Below are 15,817 nucleotides of genomic sequence, written 5' to 3'. Positions count from 1 at the left end.
AAAACCAGGCCCGATCGGAGTCGCATCTTAAAAAGGGGCATCCAACGAGGTTTTTACTTTTTAAAACTTTCTACGTCATAACGAATCGACTTACTTGTTATAAAGAACTATGTCAGGCAGCCATATGTGTTCCGAGGGTACGTGTAGCGTTTCCACCCCTCCGTACTCTTCAGGATTCCATTTGAGCTTGTAATCGTTCCACTCCTGTAAAGAGACGATGAAAAAAAGTTGAATAAACCATTTTTTGAGGGGATGGACGGTGGCGTGGAAAAAAGATTGATTAGTTGAGGTAAGCGGGGAAATAATGAGGCTCGATTAGCGAAAAACTCGTGGAAAGAAGTAATGAAATTTCGATGAATAATCTCCAACTAATTTTGCTTAGTCAGACGCGGCGATTAAATGTCTGATAAAGTAATAAAGCAAACTTTTTAATCACTGTACGGTGTACAGGATGAGAAAGGGTTGTATCCAATTAACGAAAGTTAATTGACGTTTGTGATGAAAATTGTGAACAATCGGCCTTCGCGGATGGGCGAGTGGAGCTTCGGCGCTGGGGAGGGGGTAGAAAAACGAGAAAGGCGAGGGGTTATGAATCGAGACACTTTATAAGAATCTTAACGATCAAACAACACGATCCTGGCATCATCCCTCGTCCTTTTTCTTACTCGCTATTGCCTTAATTCTTTTCAATTCAGGCCCCTCGATCTCCTGGCAATATTTTCCACCCCAGTAGCGCATTATCCTTCCTTCGTTCTTTATTCTTTGACTTCGGCTGTTCCAAAGTGGCTATATAAGTTGACTGTGCGAGCCAGCCACAGTAGAAACAGCCCCACGGATCCTTGGCTTTCTCTTTTATTCGAAAATCCTTTATCCATTGGCTTCACCCCCACAGATCCCTGCGATAATTACCCTTTTGAAGTTTCATCCCCTTGGCCTCTCCCCCTCGAGATAAAGGCACAAAGCGATGCGAGAAAAGATTTCATATCGCGTCCACTATTTCGGTAACACCACTTTTTGAGGCCTCGTCCAACAAAAGCTTGAAATTCAAAACAAATATCTTCGTTTATTTTTCATCTTTCCACTCCTCCAGCCCTCCAGCCTCCGAAGCATCGAAAATTCTTTCTTCCCTTTTCCCCATTCTTCCAATTAAGCATTTTTCACGCAACTCTATTTCCCCTATCTTTTCCGAGGCCCTCCTCCCTCAATTTGGGTGCAAAATAGTGGCCTCGAGATAGCTTGAAGGGAGTTCGAAATAGTTTCGTAGAAATGGACACACGTGACAGGAAATTTGGAGACTGCACGCGAGCACGTAACCGTTTTCACGTTTCAAATTCGCTTCGCTCGATGGCCCGGGTTAGGGAAGAAAAGCCAGGGGGGGCGCGAAATGATATGAGCACGCGAACACGCGAGACAGAAATATGAGGAGGAAAAAGGAGAAACTGGTGAAGCGTGGAACGCCGAGTGTTTTTGTTTTCATGATCCATCGCGCTTTTTTGCCCAATTATCTGGAACTACCACCTGCTCGGAATTTCGCTGCTTCTAATGACACAATCCCGGGATGAGCCGGAGCCTGAAATTCCGTGTACATTTTTGCACCTCGCGCTCGGCAAATGTATTGCTGCGCTTGCTCGAATCGCCGAATGAAAAGGAGTCGAAAAAATTGGCTCATTATTCTGGCCCTGGAGAGGGGTGGAGCGTGTTTTTCCACTTCGCACTCAGCCAATTTTTCTTCCAGACTTTCGACCAATCATTTTTCGGGCTTGAAAATAATTCGGTAAACAGCCGAAGCTGTTGCGAACAAACTTGCAGACCCCTCCCCCCCGGACGCGAACATCGCGGCGCACGCGAGGAGAAACCTCGCCAGCAAAACCATCCCCCTCACGAAGATTTATCTTTGAGAAAAAACAAACACGCTCGAGTGTGTTTATTAGCGACGAGCTTTCTCCTCGCGGAATAAAAATCAGTATTTTTTCCCAGGCGGATCCTCGCCTTACAACCAAATAAACAAAACTACCCCCGACCCCTAGAGAGACTCCATTTTAACCAGGAATAAAGATTTGTGCCCACTTTTACTCCCTCGCCCCCAGCCTCGATACATGACTTTTAAAAATACACGTACAAACACACGCTCCAGTGGAAACACGTGGATTGTGAAAAATCCGGCGATAGCGGAGCCCAAAATTCATGTTTATCGTCACGAGCACACACAATATTTGGCCAGCAGTCACGATCCTCTCGCTATTTTCAAGGAAAATACAAACCCGCCGAGCGAGACGCACAAGCCTCATTATTCACGATGAAGCCTCGTTCACCGGGGATGAAAATAAGTCGCTCGCTCCTTCCTCCCAAACGAAAATTTACCACTTCGCCACTTGAAACCACCCGCGTTGACAATCGCCCATTTTATTTTATTTTCCGCTGCCCACATCAGCTCCTCTTTGCTGATAACAATGACAAATTTACAGGCGTTTCAGGCACACGAAAAAATTTCGGAGCTCAACAAAAAATGGAAACCAATTCGATTCGTCAGTAGAAACGGCTGTGCGTAGTCTGGCAGTGATTTCTGCATTGTTTCGCGGTGAACGATTTCCCAATGAACTCTGCCAAATCCAAGTCCCAGGACCGACTTTCGATGAAATCTTAAATTTTTGCCTAAATTGAATAAAAATTCCCCGTACGTTGTCGTTTGGCAAAATTTATCAAATTTTCGATAAAGCCAAGCCAAATTTATGTGGTCAAAGGATATTTAGTCGCAACAATTGTTGGCTTCGCTCAAAGTGAATTCGCGATGAAGTTTAGTTAATTTTTCATTAATTCAGGTTCAATAACACCGAGGAGTATCGAACGTGTCGAGACAATGAAAGGAACGATAAGCAACGTGTAATAAATTACGCTCGCAAAGCTTTTATCTCGCGAGCCGGATTTGCTGGCATGTACAACCCCACCGGCCTCCATCAACCACGGATCGGATACAAACCCCTTCCCCCTTGCTCCCCTCCCTGCGCCCTCGCCCTTTTCCACTTTTAGTATCCTGCCCTCGTATAAGACCAGCAATATCACGTTCTCTCGCCCCGTGTTCGAGCGAACGTTGGGCTGTCCTCCAATCTAATTCGCTAACTGTAAAACCACGTGAACGCGAGTGTATAAACATATGGAACATTTCACCTGAATCTTGAACTTTCCATTCAATTTTTCACTAATTTATATTCGAAAATAAAATGGGAACAAAAAAAAGGTGCTACGGTTTAATAGCATTGTTTTTTCAACATTTTTCTCTCTGTTTCGAATCGACGTTAAGGTAGTTTATGCACGAAACGATTTTCTCAAGTCTTGAAATTTACGCAGAGTTTAAATAGGTGGTCGAGTGCGAGACACGTATCAAATTTTAAGGGGGTCGTCTTATCGGTTTTGAAATAAACGTGTTTAAATATGAATCCTTCCGTGCAACGAATGAACGCTTCTTACGAAGTTTAGGAAAAATGTACACAATAACGATGAAGTGTATAATGAAGGTTTGGGAAAAAATTTGAAACGATTGTCCTACTAATAATAAAGATACATTACGTTCTGTCATTTTATTAATACTTTTTTCTCGATCCATTTCCCTTTGCGATCTCTGAAGCGATTTTTTACATAAAAAACTATGGTATTTTCGTCAGGAAGGAATGACATTTGGGGTTCGGTCAGTTCAATAAATAACTTGTAATTTCATTCCCCAAAAGATAAGTTGAAAAAATGTATTTACAATTTCGAATTAATAACTCTGACACTAATTTAGAGTGACGATATCTTTAATTAGGAAGAAAAAATCGACCCAATTTAGACACTCATAAAATACGATCCTACAAGCACGATCTACCTTAATTCAAAAAAAGTTGAATAAAATCCCAAAATTTTTGCGCGTGTCTGTCCCCATATTTTCAAAAACAAAGACACTTCAACGGATTTGAACCTTTTGTAGAAGAAACCGAGCACTCGTTTCCAAGAGTTTTATTTGAAATTGTTCGTTTTTTTATGGAGTTGCCTATAGACGATAAAAATGAAAAAAAAAGAGGTGACCGTCCCACAGGTACGAAACGAAACGAGCCATGAATCATCCATGGTGAAATGGAGCTGTGCGGGAGGGAGGGAGGATTCGAGAGGCAGGCGTTTGTATACGAGGGGCTTTCCCTCATTTCGAGGCATTCGATTCATACGTAAATTAAATTCCTCGTCGGCACAGTTTCGACATACTCGTATCTCTCGTTGCTCATCGCTCGTATATACACATAGAGAGCAATCCTATTGCTACGAACTATAATCATCGTGCCCGCTCCGGCTCCCCCCACCCTCTTAATTCGTTCGTTTGTTCCAAGCGTTTGTTCTGTTTTGACAATCGATTATGAGTCGAGGCCTGTCGACGAATTCGCCAGCTGAATCCTATTCATTGATTCTCAAATTAATATTTACTTTCGATTTTTTTATTTCCCCGAACGACGTTATCGCTTTTCGATCACGTTAGAATGTGGATTTCCGTTGGAAAATTATGTTCGAATGAATAAAAAATTTTCCAATATATATTTTGAAAAATGAGAAATGATTTGAAAAAAATTCCTTTCATCTCTTTTCGAACGTTTGGAGAGAAGAAAACGAGCTCGTTATTTATTGGATTACGTTGAAAATTGAATGGGAATTTAAAAAAAATAATTAAGCGAGCACATATTCTGCGGTGCTCCATTTGATCGCGCGCTTTTTCCACCTGGCTCGAAACTGCCAGTAAAACTTTAGCGAAGCTCCGACATGTATCGCAGTGCGAAAGCACTCAATTTCTATACCGTTTGAATTCAACTTTGAGTTTGCAGAGGGATACGACAGAGCTCGTTAAAAAAGTGCGTACTTTCACTGCTCGGTGGTCGCATCGGCTGGCTGCAGTATTTTTAAAACAGAAAAAAAGGATTGGCCTCGTATTTAGGCCGAGCGTTTGGCGTGTGGGCTCCAACGGAGTGTCCAACTTGACTCATTAGATCGAGCAAAATTTAGGAGATTCGAGCTGCTGCTGCTGCTGTGTACCGGGAGTTCGTATATAAACGAGGCAACGTTGTAATCGTCATTTAATTCATTGAACAAACTTAATTCGAGCAATTAAACGCAACTACAAACATCTGGAATGATTGTCGAAGACTAAAAAAAAACAAAATGGACGTTGAAGGAATTAACGCAATTGCATCACTCTAATTAATCGAATAAACGAAAGTTCGTTAAAATAATTAAAATAAATGAATGCAGGAGAACCGGTGGAACAATTATCGTCCGAAATGAAACGACGATGCTAAATACACAATAATTATCGTCGCGAAGAAAATTTAACCGAGGCACGAAGGAGTTGGTTATAAAGTTTCGTTGGGTTATTGCCAGCCCTGCCAAACAGACTTCGTGCTCAGCCTCTCTAAATACTTTGCGCTTTGCCGTGCGGCAAGCACTGAATTCCACGGAGTCCACAAGAGCCACCTTAATCTAGCAAAGACAATGCCCATCCAGCGCCAGACTACTATTTTACAATTAAAATATTCTCCTCATCTCGTTTCTTCGCTCTTTCATTTTTTTAACTTCCCCCCCCCCCCCTCTCCTCGCTCTCGTCTCCCCCTTTTTGCTCTCTTCCTCGTTTCTCGCTTCATCGCTATTTGCGCCTCACCAACCGACACCAAACTGACCACTTTAAGCTCACCGAGACTCACCCTCTTCAAGAAAAATCTCACATTCCGCTTCTGTACAAAGACAAATCTCACCAAACATCACGTTTCTTTTACTCGACACTGAAATTATCCTGCCGCACTCGAGAGACAGTTTTGACAACTAAAATTCTGTTTAGCTCCCTCAATTTATCGAGGATTCAATAATCATTTGTGAAGATTTTCGGGCGTCTGACCAACGCTGCTTTTTCTACTTGCTCCCTGAATTCATTTTCCGTTCAATCGATAGCTCCCCCCTGGTCAAAAGATTCTCGATTTTTCTTCAAACTACAAAGATAAAAAATATCGTTTATTTTCAAACTCACCTGCTCCACCCAAACGTTCGTCGTCATGATCTGATTTTTCAGATTCTGTAACAAAAAGCAGAAGAAATAAGCGATTTAATTATCGTTCGAGAAAAATAATGCGAGAGTCGATAGGATGTTAAGGTAAAAGGACCGAAGATATGAGCGATTAGAAAAGTCTCGGAGAAACGATCAAAGTTTGAGGACAAGTTAACCGAGGTGGAGGGAGCTAAAAGTGGAAAAAGCCATGCGGGTACTTAAATACAGAACAGAATCTACGAGTATCTCATAAAGCGAACGAATTCGGTAGAAAAACAGCTGGATAAAGGGTCCGCAGAGAAAAAAAGAAGAAAGAAATAATGCTCGGGCGGCGGGGCGGGGCGGGGCGCGGGTAGAAAAGGAAAAAGAGAAAGGATTATTCTCCAGCGTGCACGAATATCCGGTGCATCAGTAACGACTGTGCAAACGCCCGAGAGTAGCGCAGTCGGTGAATGGGAGGGTGTGAGGGCTCCTATTACTCGAGGGTATCCGAAAGCTCTGCTTTTTATTTGCTTTTCATATATGCACAAAAGTAAAAATATGTGTTTGTATGAAGCTCTTTCTTACATGCACACGTAAAAAAGTGCACAAAATTATTATGCCCAGGTTGAAAGTTGAGGGGCTTTTTACTCGAGTCAACACTAAATTTTCTCGAGAATATAAAAAACCAGAGAAATTTTTAAAAAAATCCAATGTTTTTCATCCTTTTTTTCCTACATTCGATTTTTCGAAGAGTCCTTTGGATGATCGCACGTTCGCAAAATCAGTGTAAAGATGTTCGAATAGTGGGAGGATTGAAAAAGCTCCGGCAACAAGAAAGTTGCTGGACGCGCGTCTATAAATACTTGGAGTTTTCAAACTCCACGTGTGAATGGGTGTGTGTGTGTGTGTGTGTATTCGACTCGTTTCTCATCCCGACTAACTTCGTTCGTCGACAGGCAACGGCTAACAAAGTTTACCACTCGTATCAAGCTGGCTCACGAGCGTCGGCCGCCACCGATTTACTTCGGAGTCCGTATAGAGCTAAGAAAACGAGTGTGGAAAGAGGGGGGAGGATGGCTGGTTCACGTTGACGCGAGCACCTGACGTAACTTCACGTACAAATGGTTCTCAAGTACTAACGTATTATTCGAAGTGAAAACGAGATGAAATATAAAAGCTCACTTATCCTCGGGAATAAGACGTGAAAAGCTGCTCGTTGCTTAAAGCAGTTGAGAAAACGCTTCGCTTTTGGATCTCGTTGAATTTCTTCTACATCAAGTTTAAGCGTGAAAGCGAGGGGAAGATTATGGTGTCGAAAAAAAATGTGAAACTTATTTTATTTCGAGGCGCATCTTTATACCTCAAATTTCGTAACTAGAAAACTTTATTTTTCCTTCAATTGTGAAGAGTCGAAATTCCGGGGAAGAATGCGAGACTCGACTCTGAATTGGAAATTCCAGTATGGAAGGGTCATGAGAAATTTCAATTTGATTTAATGCGATTCGAGCAGCACTAAACTGTGAAAGATCTCACGCCGAGTTTGAGCTTCGCGTAAGTTTATTTGTAAATGTGGAAGGCTGGACGACTGTAAATGGAAGGCTATCGATGATAACGATCTTCAGTTGGAACGCTGGTTGATTTCAATATCGTTAACACGTTTCTTGTCATTCACAGATGTCACCGGGTAGTTAACGTAGCAACTGTATTCTGCTGGGGTCTCACCTAGTCTGGTCTTGTATTTCTGTTGGTGCGCGGCTTCCTGACGGAATATAACCGGCTGGGAAAGCTGTTCCGTATAACTGTACGATTGGCAAACTCCCGGTGCACCACTTTGTGTCATATAGCTGTGTCGTTGAATAGTCCTGACACTCGCTTGATACAACGCAGACAGATTCACCGGGAGCGCAGTTACAGTCGGCTTTTCATCGAAGCTAAACCGAGAAACGATACAAGGATTAAATACAGCTTTCGCCAAAATTCGATTGCCACTACGGTGGTTAGTTGAATTATGAAATTTCTGATCGAAAAGTCCTTGGGTATTTTTCTCTGCGACGCACCGTTGCCGAGATATCCGATAATTTAGACTGTAGCCAATCCGGTGGAGTGGGCGTGGTCAGCGTCATTGTCTTTTTGTGCTGGAAACGAATGGGTTAGAAGATTCCAAGTCGAAAAGTCCTGACGCATTTTCCTCTACGATGCATCGTTACAAAGATATTCGATGATTCATACGACGACCAATCGAGAAGAGTGGGCGGGGTCGGGGCGGCGTTTCATTGGCTGTTGTACGTTTTCTTCCGTATCTGGTGAACGGAGCATCATAGAGGAAAGTGCCTGAGGACTTTTCGTTGTAGAATTTTGTGATTTTTCTGTTGGATAAATATTGAACGGGGATTCAGGTCCTCTGTAAATATGTTGGTGTGTTGAATCGAGCAGAATTGAGCACCCGGTCGAGCGCGCCTACCGCACCGTCGCAACAAACGTAGAGGGATTTCGGGGCACAAGCGAATCCTCGTCATCGAGCCTCGAAGAGAGAGAGAGAGAGAGAGAGAGAGCGATCAATTTCCACTTCCCCGTGGCTCGTTACGCTTCCGGTTGAAGCCAATGGCTGAGGAAACTCCAATAGGCTTTGTTTCGAGGCATAGAAATGTTGAAGGGTTAAAAGCGAATCTTCTCGGCTATAACCGGTGATGCTCTGTTATGGCAAGCGGCAGGATGCACTCGCTCCGAATCTCCAATTCGGAACTAACGCTTCAAACGAATGCTTAATCAGCTCGTTATCAAACTGAGGGCAACATTTGCCAAAGGATCCCCGAAGTCTTCCTGTTTACGTAGCTTCACACACGTATGTGTTCCAATCGTCTATCGCGTAATGTTTGCTCTCCTGAATTATTGGCATTGCTTCGTTTAATCGTCCGTTGTACGGAAATTGCGGAGGACAAACAGGCGTCGACCGCTATGAGTTGTAGTGGCGAACCAATATAACTCCACAGTGAAGCAGGACTCTTTAATGAGGTTCTTCAGAGTCAAGTTTCCTTATCGCAGTGGCAAAAGTTGGGCCAAGAGCCTACGATCCGAACGGGAGTAGTATAATTTACAATTGGTCATCGATACTCAACGAGCCTCATAGGGGCATCGTTATTTTTGTAGGTTATATCAAGCCCCCCGATGACTCTCGAATCGTATATATAATTGACTTGTTATCGAAACGTAAGCCAAGTAGAAATGCCCACATCAAGTCCAGCCAATAATCCATTTTAACAACGTCGCCGGACACGAAGCATATCACGAAGATGAATTTCATTGAAGGACACGACCTCGTGGCTCGCCAGTTGGTTAAACGTAACCAAAGTATTTCAAGGTCGACAATAACCTCGTTGAAAAACGTTGTTTCCCATTTTTCGTCATCTCATTTACAAAGGAAGGAGAGGACGAATGGTGAGTTAGAGTTCCGTCACGAAGTGTGCTGGCTGCGTGATAAGACGCTAGCCCCTCAAGGTTGCTCGTCTTTCCATAACCATAGCAGGGAGAAGCTTGTCTGCTTGTTATCCGTGGAGCGTCGTGACGCCATCCCGAGCGAACGACGTCGTATCCTTTTTGCCCGAACCCAAGCCCCATCCCCGCGCGTTTACGTATGTAAGAAACCTAATGCTATGGAAATTGGATGTTGCCAGAACACAGAGGGCTGAATCGCTCCGGTGGAGGGAGCTAGCTCGCGGTGGTTATGGAAAGAGGTGTCGCATGGTGAAGTATCCGTGAAAGTAGTGGGGCTGATAATGCGACCAGGATATATGGAACGGGCAGGTTTTGTGTTGATGTAGATTATTTGGGCAGAAGAAAACTCCTCGGTGTAACCAGCCCCTACTAAAATACCTGATTCACCGTCATCAACGTTTTATCATCTCCGAGACTACGCTTCATAAGTGTTGAACAAAAGACTTTCCAACTAACGACCGACCAATTTTGATAGCCGCTTTCATCGAGGGGGGAGATTAAGGTCGTCCCGTGGGCCGCTCTCCATTGAAGGGGAACTGTTATTCGTCAGTGTCCACTGAGCTTGAATTTCCAGCCGTTAAAAGTGGTGCTTGGAAGATGAAATTTTGCGGATGCTGCTCCGACGGACCGGAGGCCGGATCACTTGGGATGTGGCTCGCGTCAGTCGAGACTCACATCAATAAATATTCTAGAATCCTAAGGCGGACTATATCGAAGAGTTTCGTGTCAAGAGCAGGGTGCATACTTGATACGGACTCATGTCCAAGATGCCAGGATCCATTGGGAGGAGAGAATTCTCATCGAAACTCAAGATAGCCGAGTGATACCGACACCTTGTTGAAATTTGACACGTCATCGAAGATCTTACGTGCCTTGAATCGACAAATTTCTTGGGTCCCTTCGCAGAATTGATGGGCTGTGGGAAGCTTTAAGATATTGCTGGCTCTTTTGAGGAAAGGAACTCCTTTGACGGTTTTGTCAGTGGAGGATGTAAAGCCTGTTTTTTTTTTTTTTTTTTTTTTTTTTCACCGTCATCCATACCAAGGTAAAATTGGACTTGCAAGTTCTTCGGACTTTGAACAAAAGGATTGATCATCCTCATCGAACAATCATCTCGAGTGAATGTCCTCTGAATATCGAAGACACAAAAGCTTCTTCCTCCAGCCCCGTATTACAGAGGCTACATGAATGGCGATGTTAGCAATCTCCAGAGGTCTCCTCGGAACGTGCAGAATTTCCGAGGTTCGAGTAACCGCCGAGGCTAGTGAAAGCCAATCTTGAGGGGAGCAGGATCGAAGCTTCCTTCAACGTTCAGCCTCGCTGCGTCTCCCGTGGTCCCCGTTCATCGACGACGATATTCTCGCTTCTGTGTTGCGTGCCTGGAATCTCCGAGCTCGGAGCCTCCGTCCCCTTATCCTGAAACAGTCTTGCGAGTGAGCTTTCATTTCCGGTAGCTTGAATTCTGTGCACAATCTTAAACCAACTGACTTTCCGGAATTGATTCTTAATAACGTTTCAGCAGGTTCGTCCGTGTGGTTCGAGCGCCCCGGATGCATGTCGAAGGCCTTTGATAATTATATTGATGATGATTCCCTTTGACGCTTCTCTCCCCAACAGTTTCCTTTCATCGTTGCAAACTTGACCTTGACTACTAACCTCTTTACGAGCCAAACTTCACGAGGCCTGACTCAGATCGATCCTATGACGGCGTCTGCTGGAGCTCTTAAAGCCTATTGAGGCTACGAGTGAAGGCGAGAAAGCGAGACAAAGGCGTTCCCCGTGCCGTTGGCAAACGGCTCATTGTCCTTCATCGCTGGGGAAACATGTTAACCGGCTGAAATGAGATAAATTGAAGGCGGACGTTTGAGCTTAAACGCGTTGGCTGATTGAGTATTTCGCCATTAAATTTTCAACTGTTGAAACCGAAGAGTGTACTTTGCAGTAAACTTCGGTTGGTCGAGACAGTCGAGATCGTTGTCACTGGTCCAGATGACTTTGAAGCCTGAAGTCTTTTCATCTCGTTTCAAATCCTCCACCAGCTTGTTCCGCTCTGCCAGCCAGCCACCCATTTATTTCCTTCCACGATTCTCATTCTTCCCGTTACATTGACGAATCTCCAACGATTTTTCAGTCTAATATGTGTCGTTGTGTTTGGAGGAGCAAAGGCCCTCATGATTGAGAGAAGTGAATGTGGAATGTGGCTCGGGGATCGATTTCGCTTCGAATTAGAGCGAAGCAGTCCGAGCAGGTTCACGAGTCTCTCGTCTCGGATGGATTTTGATCACACATGGGCGTTCACTACGCCTGAGGATCGACGGATCGAAGGCTCGGAGTTGGCCAAAGCAGAGACTTCGTAACACATCGAGGATGCTTGCTTTCAATCCTCATTCCCTCCTCTTCATTCCCACGCCCGCCAGGCTCTACCTTCCCTTTTTCCTTCACCAGAAACTCTTTTTCTTTTACGTCGATGGAAAATGGTCCGACTACCATTCGTAACCGCTAACCCAACAGCCAATACTGGTCAAACTCTTTTTTTCCCTCCTTCCCTTTCTTCTATCCGAGCCCCTTTTCTTCCTTTTTTTGCTTTCTCTCCCGGTCGTTTCAATTGCTGCGGTTGTACCAAGCCCCATCGTTTGGACTGAAAGCCCACGACAACCCTTTTCTCATCCCTTATTCCAGCATTCACTCTCCGGACTTTTATCTCCTGAATGTGCTCAGAAAAAAAATCACCTCAGACCTCCATTCTGTGGCTAACCTCAGCACACTTTTCACCCCCCCAGTTTCGAGCATTGACAGCTCCTTCGTACCATCATATTCCCATTATTTTTCTTCTCTTTTTTTATTCAACATTGAAAAATATCGAGAAGCCACTGTTCCATGCACCATTGCTGAATATCCACTCCTCTGAGATACGCTCCCACCGAAAATAGATTTAACCGTCTTCTCGAGGGTAATAAGAACCGCGAGACCATGAACAGATAGGACAAAGTGCCTCGAGCAATTAATCCTAATGCGAGCAATTATTCCAGCCAGAACAGTCGTTCAGAGATCGGTTAGAAACCCCTCGAGCTGTCCACGTCTACGTCTTCACCTTAGATTTCGTTTACGTCATAGACCGCAGTCTCAGAACTTACTATATCATCCTCAACAATTTATTCACTCCGGTGGGATGGATTTCAGTTTCTACAGGGTGTCCGTAAACCAGAAAATCAAAGGTTCGTTCGAGCTTTTCGAAAAGGAAGCTGAAAATCCGTCTAATTTTGTTTATTATGAAAAATAGTTATTTGGGTTTTATTTGATAAAAAATAAGAATGAAGTTTTGAAGAAAACGATGCTAGAGGCAAGGACGAGCTGCAGGAATCTACAGAGGAGTATAAGCTAAAGTCAATCGTGTCTATCTGCGACTCTCTCTCTCTCTCTCTCTCTCTCTCTCGATTCGAAGATCAAAGAGAAGTAAACGTGGCAAGTGGAAAAGTTTTAATTGCGTCAGACGTCTCATCTCGCAGCCCCGAGTCCCTTTCGCCCCTTTTTTCATCTCACTTTGACAATTCTTTTTTATCGTTCTTTCTGATTGGTCGCGATTCCCCTGAGAGCTCCACCAATTCTCCTCGTTCGTTTATCCAGCTTTGCTAATTATCATTTTCGAGGAATAGCACGACCGGAGCTTACCCTTAGTGGCGATTTCATCGGTCATTTCTTCCGGCCCATCATTTGAGTGCACTTTGAATTTACGTTTTTTTTTCAATTTTCTATTTTCTCGTTATTCCAAAATACTTTTTATTCTCCGATGAGCGATAAAGACTCTCATAAATCCCAATTCCAAATACTCTCATACGGTGCCCAAGCCCTCGAGAGGCTCTCGTGGAAAAGTGATTGGTTAAAAAATCCTTTTATTTTTCTACCTTATAATTGGAGACTATCGATCGATCCTGGCCAATACACGGACAAATATAATTGGGGGATTCGGGCCATTTAAATACCGCGAAGCCTCAGTAGAGCGACGAGTCGTGAATTCAATCTGGAAACCTATCAGATTCTATTTTCGTCCTCGATTTGGATTTGCCCTCATTTCTCCATCGCTTCGAACATTCGCTGTTTGTGTGTGTGTGTTTTTTATTCGTTGCTAGCTCAGCGAGATTATTAGTTATGAATAATAAATATCGATTTTGATAATTGACTTTCGGAGTTTCGTTCACTGCTGAACTCGAGTGAGTAGCGTTTTGATCGTTAATCGAATGCTCTTTAATGATCTTGAACAATTAAAGTAGCTCGGCCGTTTTAGGACTTGTCAAGTTTGCAACTACTTTATGTTGATCAATTTTAAGTCTAAATTATTAATAAAATTAACAAAAACTTACATTGAGCATATTTTTAATACAAGAATGTAATAAAATGCTTTTAAAATATCATAAAAGATCAAATTTATACTTCAACTTGACTAGTTAATGATTGAATGATGACACTTGAAAAACACATAGCTAATCCAACGTAATGACTGACACGTCGCCTCGATACTTTCGAAACGTCAAAAACTAAAGTTTTTTCATGTTTTCTTTCTTAAAACTCCCGTAAGGAAATGTTTTTTTTTTTTTTTTTTTTTTTTTAAAATTTTTTTTCACAATTAATATTATTGTGAGCTCTCCCATAGGGTACCATGTTAAAAAGTCAAAATTGTAAATGAAATAATTCAAAATTTCGGCCCGTAAGAGGCCCCCGGAACTGCTGTGCTTATCGTTATGAGGGGACCTTAAACTATTGTTTACCATAACAAAGAGTGAACCTTCACCATACTTTATTGAACAGCCGAACTACTTTAAGCGGTCCCAAAGAGACGATTCCATTGGGATGAATCGCGGCTTTTTCACCACCCGCCATGCTGAGGATCCTCGGAATTGCATGAACATTCAAATTCATGAATATTTAAAGCGCACTTATAGGTGCGATTTCAAAAGCCTCGATTTACAAATCGCTTTAAAAGGCACTCTTTTTTATTTCTTTTATATAATTTACGAAGCGCGAGAGATGATAAAATCGTTTGAAGTTGCCCCATTTGCGAGGTTCACACCCGAGTGTTATTGAGCCTGGAGAAAGTGACTCGGTCTCATTGTGTTTCGTTTTTCATTATCGCAGAGTAACGAAAGCTTGAACTTGGGATGAAACGAGTATTTCGCATTTTTATCCTCTCAAAATCACATTTGACAGTATCATATTGAGTTTTTAAAAGATCGATGAACGTTGAAAAATTGATGAAACGAAACGAATTAATGCGATCGCAAAGGCGGTCGTTGATATTCATCGGGCGAACTGAAATTGGAGTTTTATTGTAAAAGAGTGAAGAATAAAAAAAAAAGTGTCAAGTGAGAGACAAGGGGAGCGAATTATTGCGAGAGGCTTGCCTCATTTTCGCTGAAGCTCCGGGCGGTCCTGGACTATTTTCAAAAATTCATTAGCAAATGAATAAGCCCCGTTTGCTTCCTTTTCTCAGGCCACATCCCCCGCGCGTTCTTCTCTCCCTCCTCCGCCTCGATTTTTCTTCATCTTTTTCTCTCTTTCATCGCCGGAGAGAATTTGCTTTGGCTTTCTTCTCTCCGCGGCGGAGCTTTTCGAGCTGCAGCCACTCTGTTTTGCGAGAGCGCGCAGGAGTTTCTATCTCGTCTGTCATAGGGATCAGTAGCGCCCTCTGGCAACGCTTGCACTATTCCACCGCACGAAAACGTCACGAGTAACCCAACCTGGGCGACCCGAAGCTGGCTCGACTTACCGGGGAGAGTTTACCCCTCGGAAATTTCATCGAGCTCAATTCTAATTTAACTTCATCTCATTTATTTAAAACCCAATTGAATCTACCAAGTGCCAGGAGACTTTGAGGATTATGAAAAAATAAGCTCGCCGGATGCACATCGAGGACGCTGCACCTCGCAAGAAGAAGTTAAAAAATCCCAATCACGACGATTCACTGGAAACAAATTCTAATCGACTTTGTCCGACTATCTTTGAAGGCAAGCAGAAACGAGCACTGGCTAAGGGACGAGCCAACAGAACAACGGCAACACGTGTCATCGATGATATGGTTAGAGGAACTTTTATTTTTCAAGCCCATCTGGTTTGCGGGCGAGTTGGTGGAGTCGTCGACTAGCCTCCAGGTCGACTGGGTCAATTGCCCCATCCCTGGTTGGCCGTACTCAGCCGGCAAGTTTGGGTTTTCGGCGGGGCAAAGTTTTGCCCTCATGATGGTTGTGGCGAGGCGATCTCGTATGTAGTGTGTGCCTCGTCCATTCCCTTTCAAACTGT

At 43.5% G+C, this 15,817-nt stretch overlaps 1 protein-coding gene across 1 annotated transcript in view; it reads right to left on the bottom strand.

Annotated features, from left to right (window-relative positions):
• nAChRalpha1 (nicotinic acetylcholine receptor alpha1) overlaps nt 1-15,817 on the bottom strand; it is an 83,407-nt gene that overhangs the window by 32,499 nt on the left and 35,091 nt on the right. The window contains exons 3-4 of the mRNA XM_043431531.1: nt 6,035-6,079; nt 95-204 (exon numbers count right to left, since the gene is read on the bottom strand). Of these exons, the coding sequence (XP_043287466.1) occupies nt 95-204; nt 6,035-6,079 (155 nt within the window). The remainder of the gene's footprint in view (nt 1-94; nt 205-6,034; nt 6,080-15,817) is intronic.

Source organism: Venturia canescens, chromosome 11 (assembly GCF_019457755.1).
Source record: "Venturia canescens isolate UGA chromosome 11, ASM1945775v1, whole genome shotgun sequence".
Classification (NCBI taxonomy): Eukaryota; Metazoa; Arthropoda; class Insecta; order Hymenoptera; family Ichneumonidae; genus Venturia; species Venturia canescens.
Note: the sequence above shows the minus strand (reverse complement) of the source record. Positions and strands in the feature narration are given on the sequence as shown.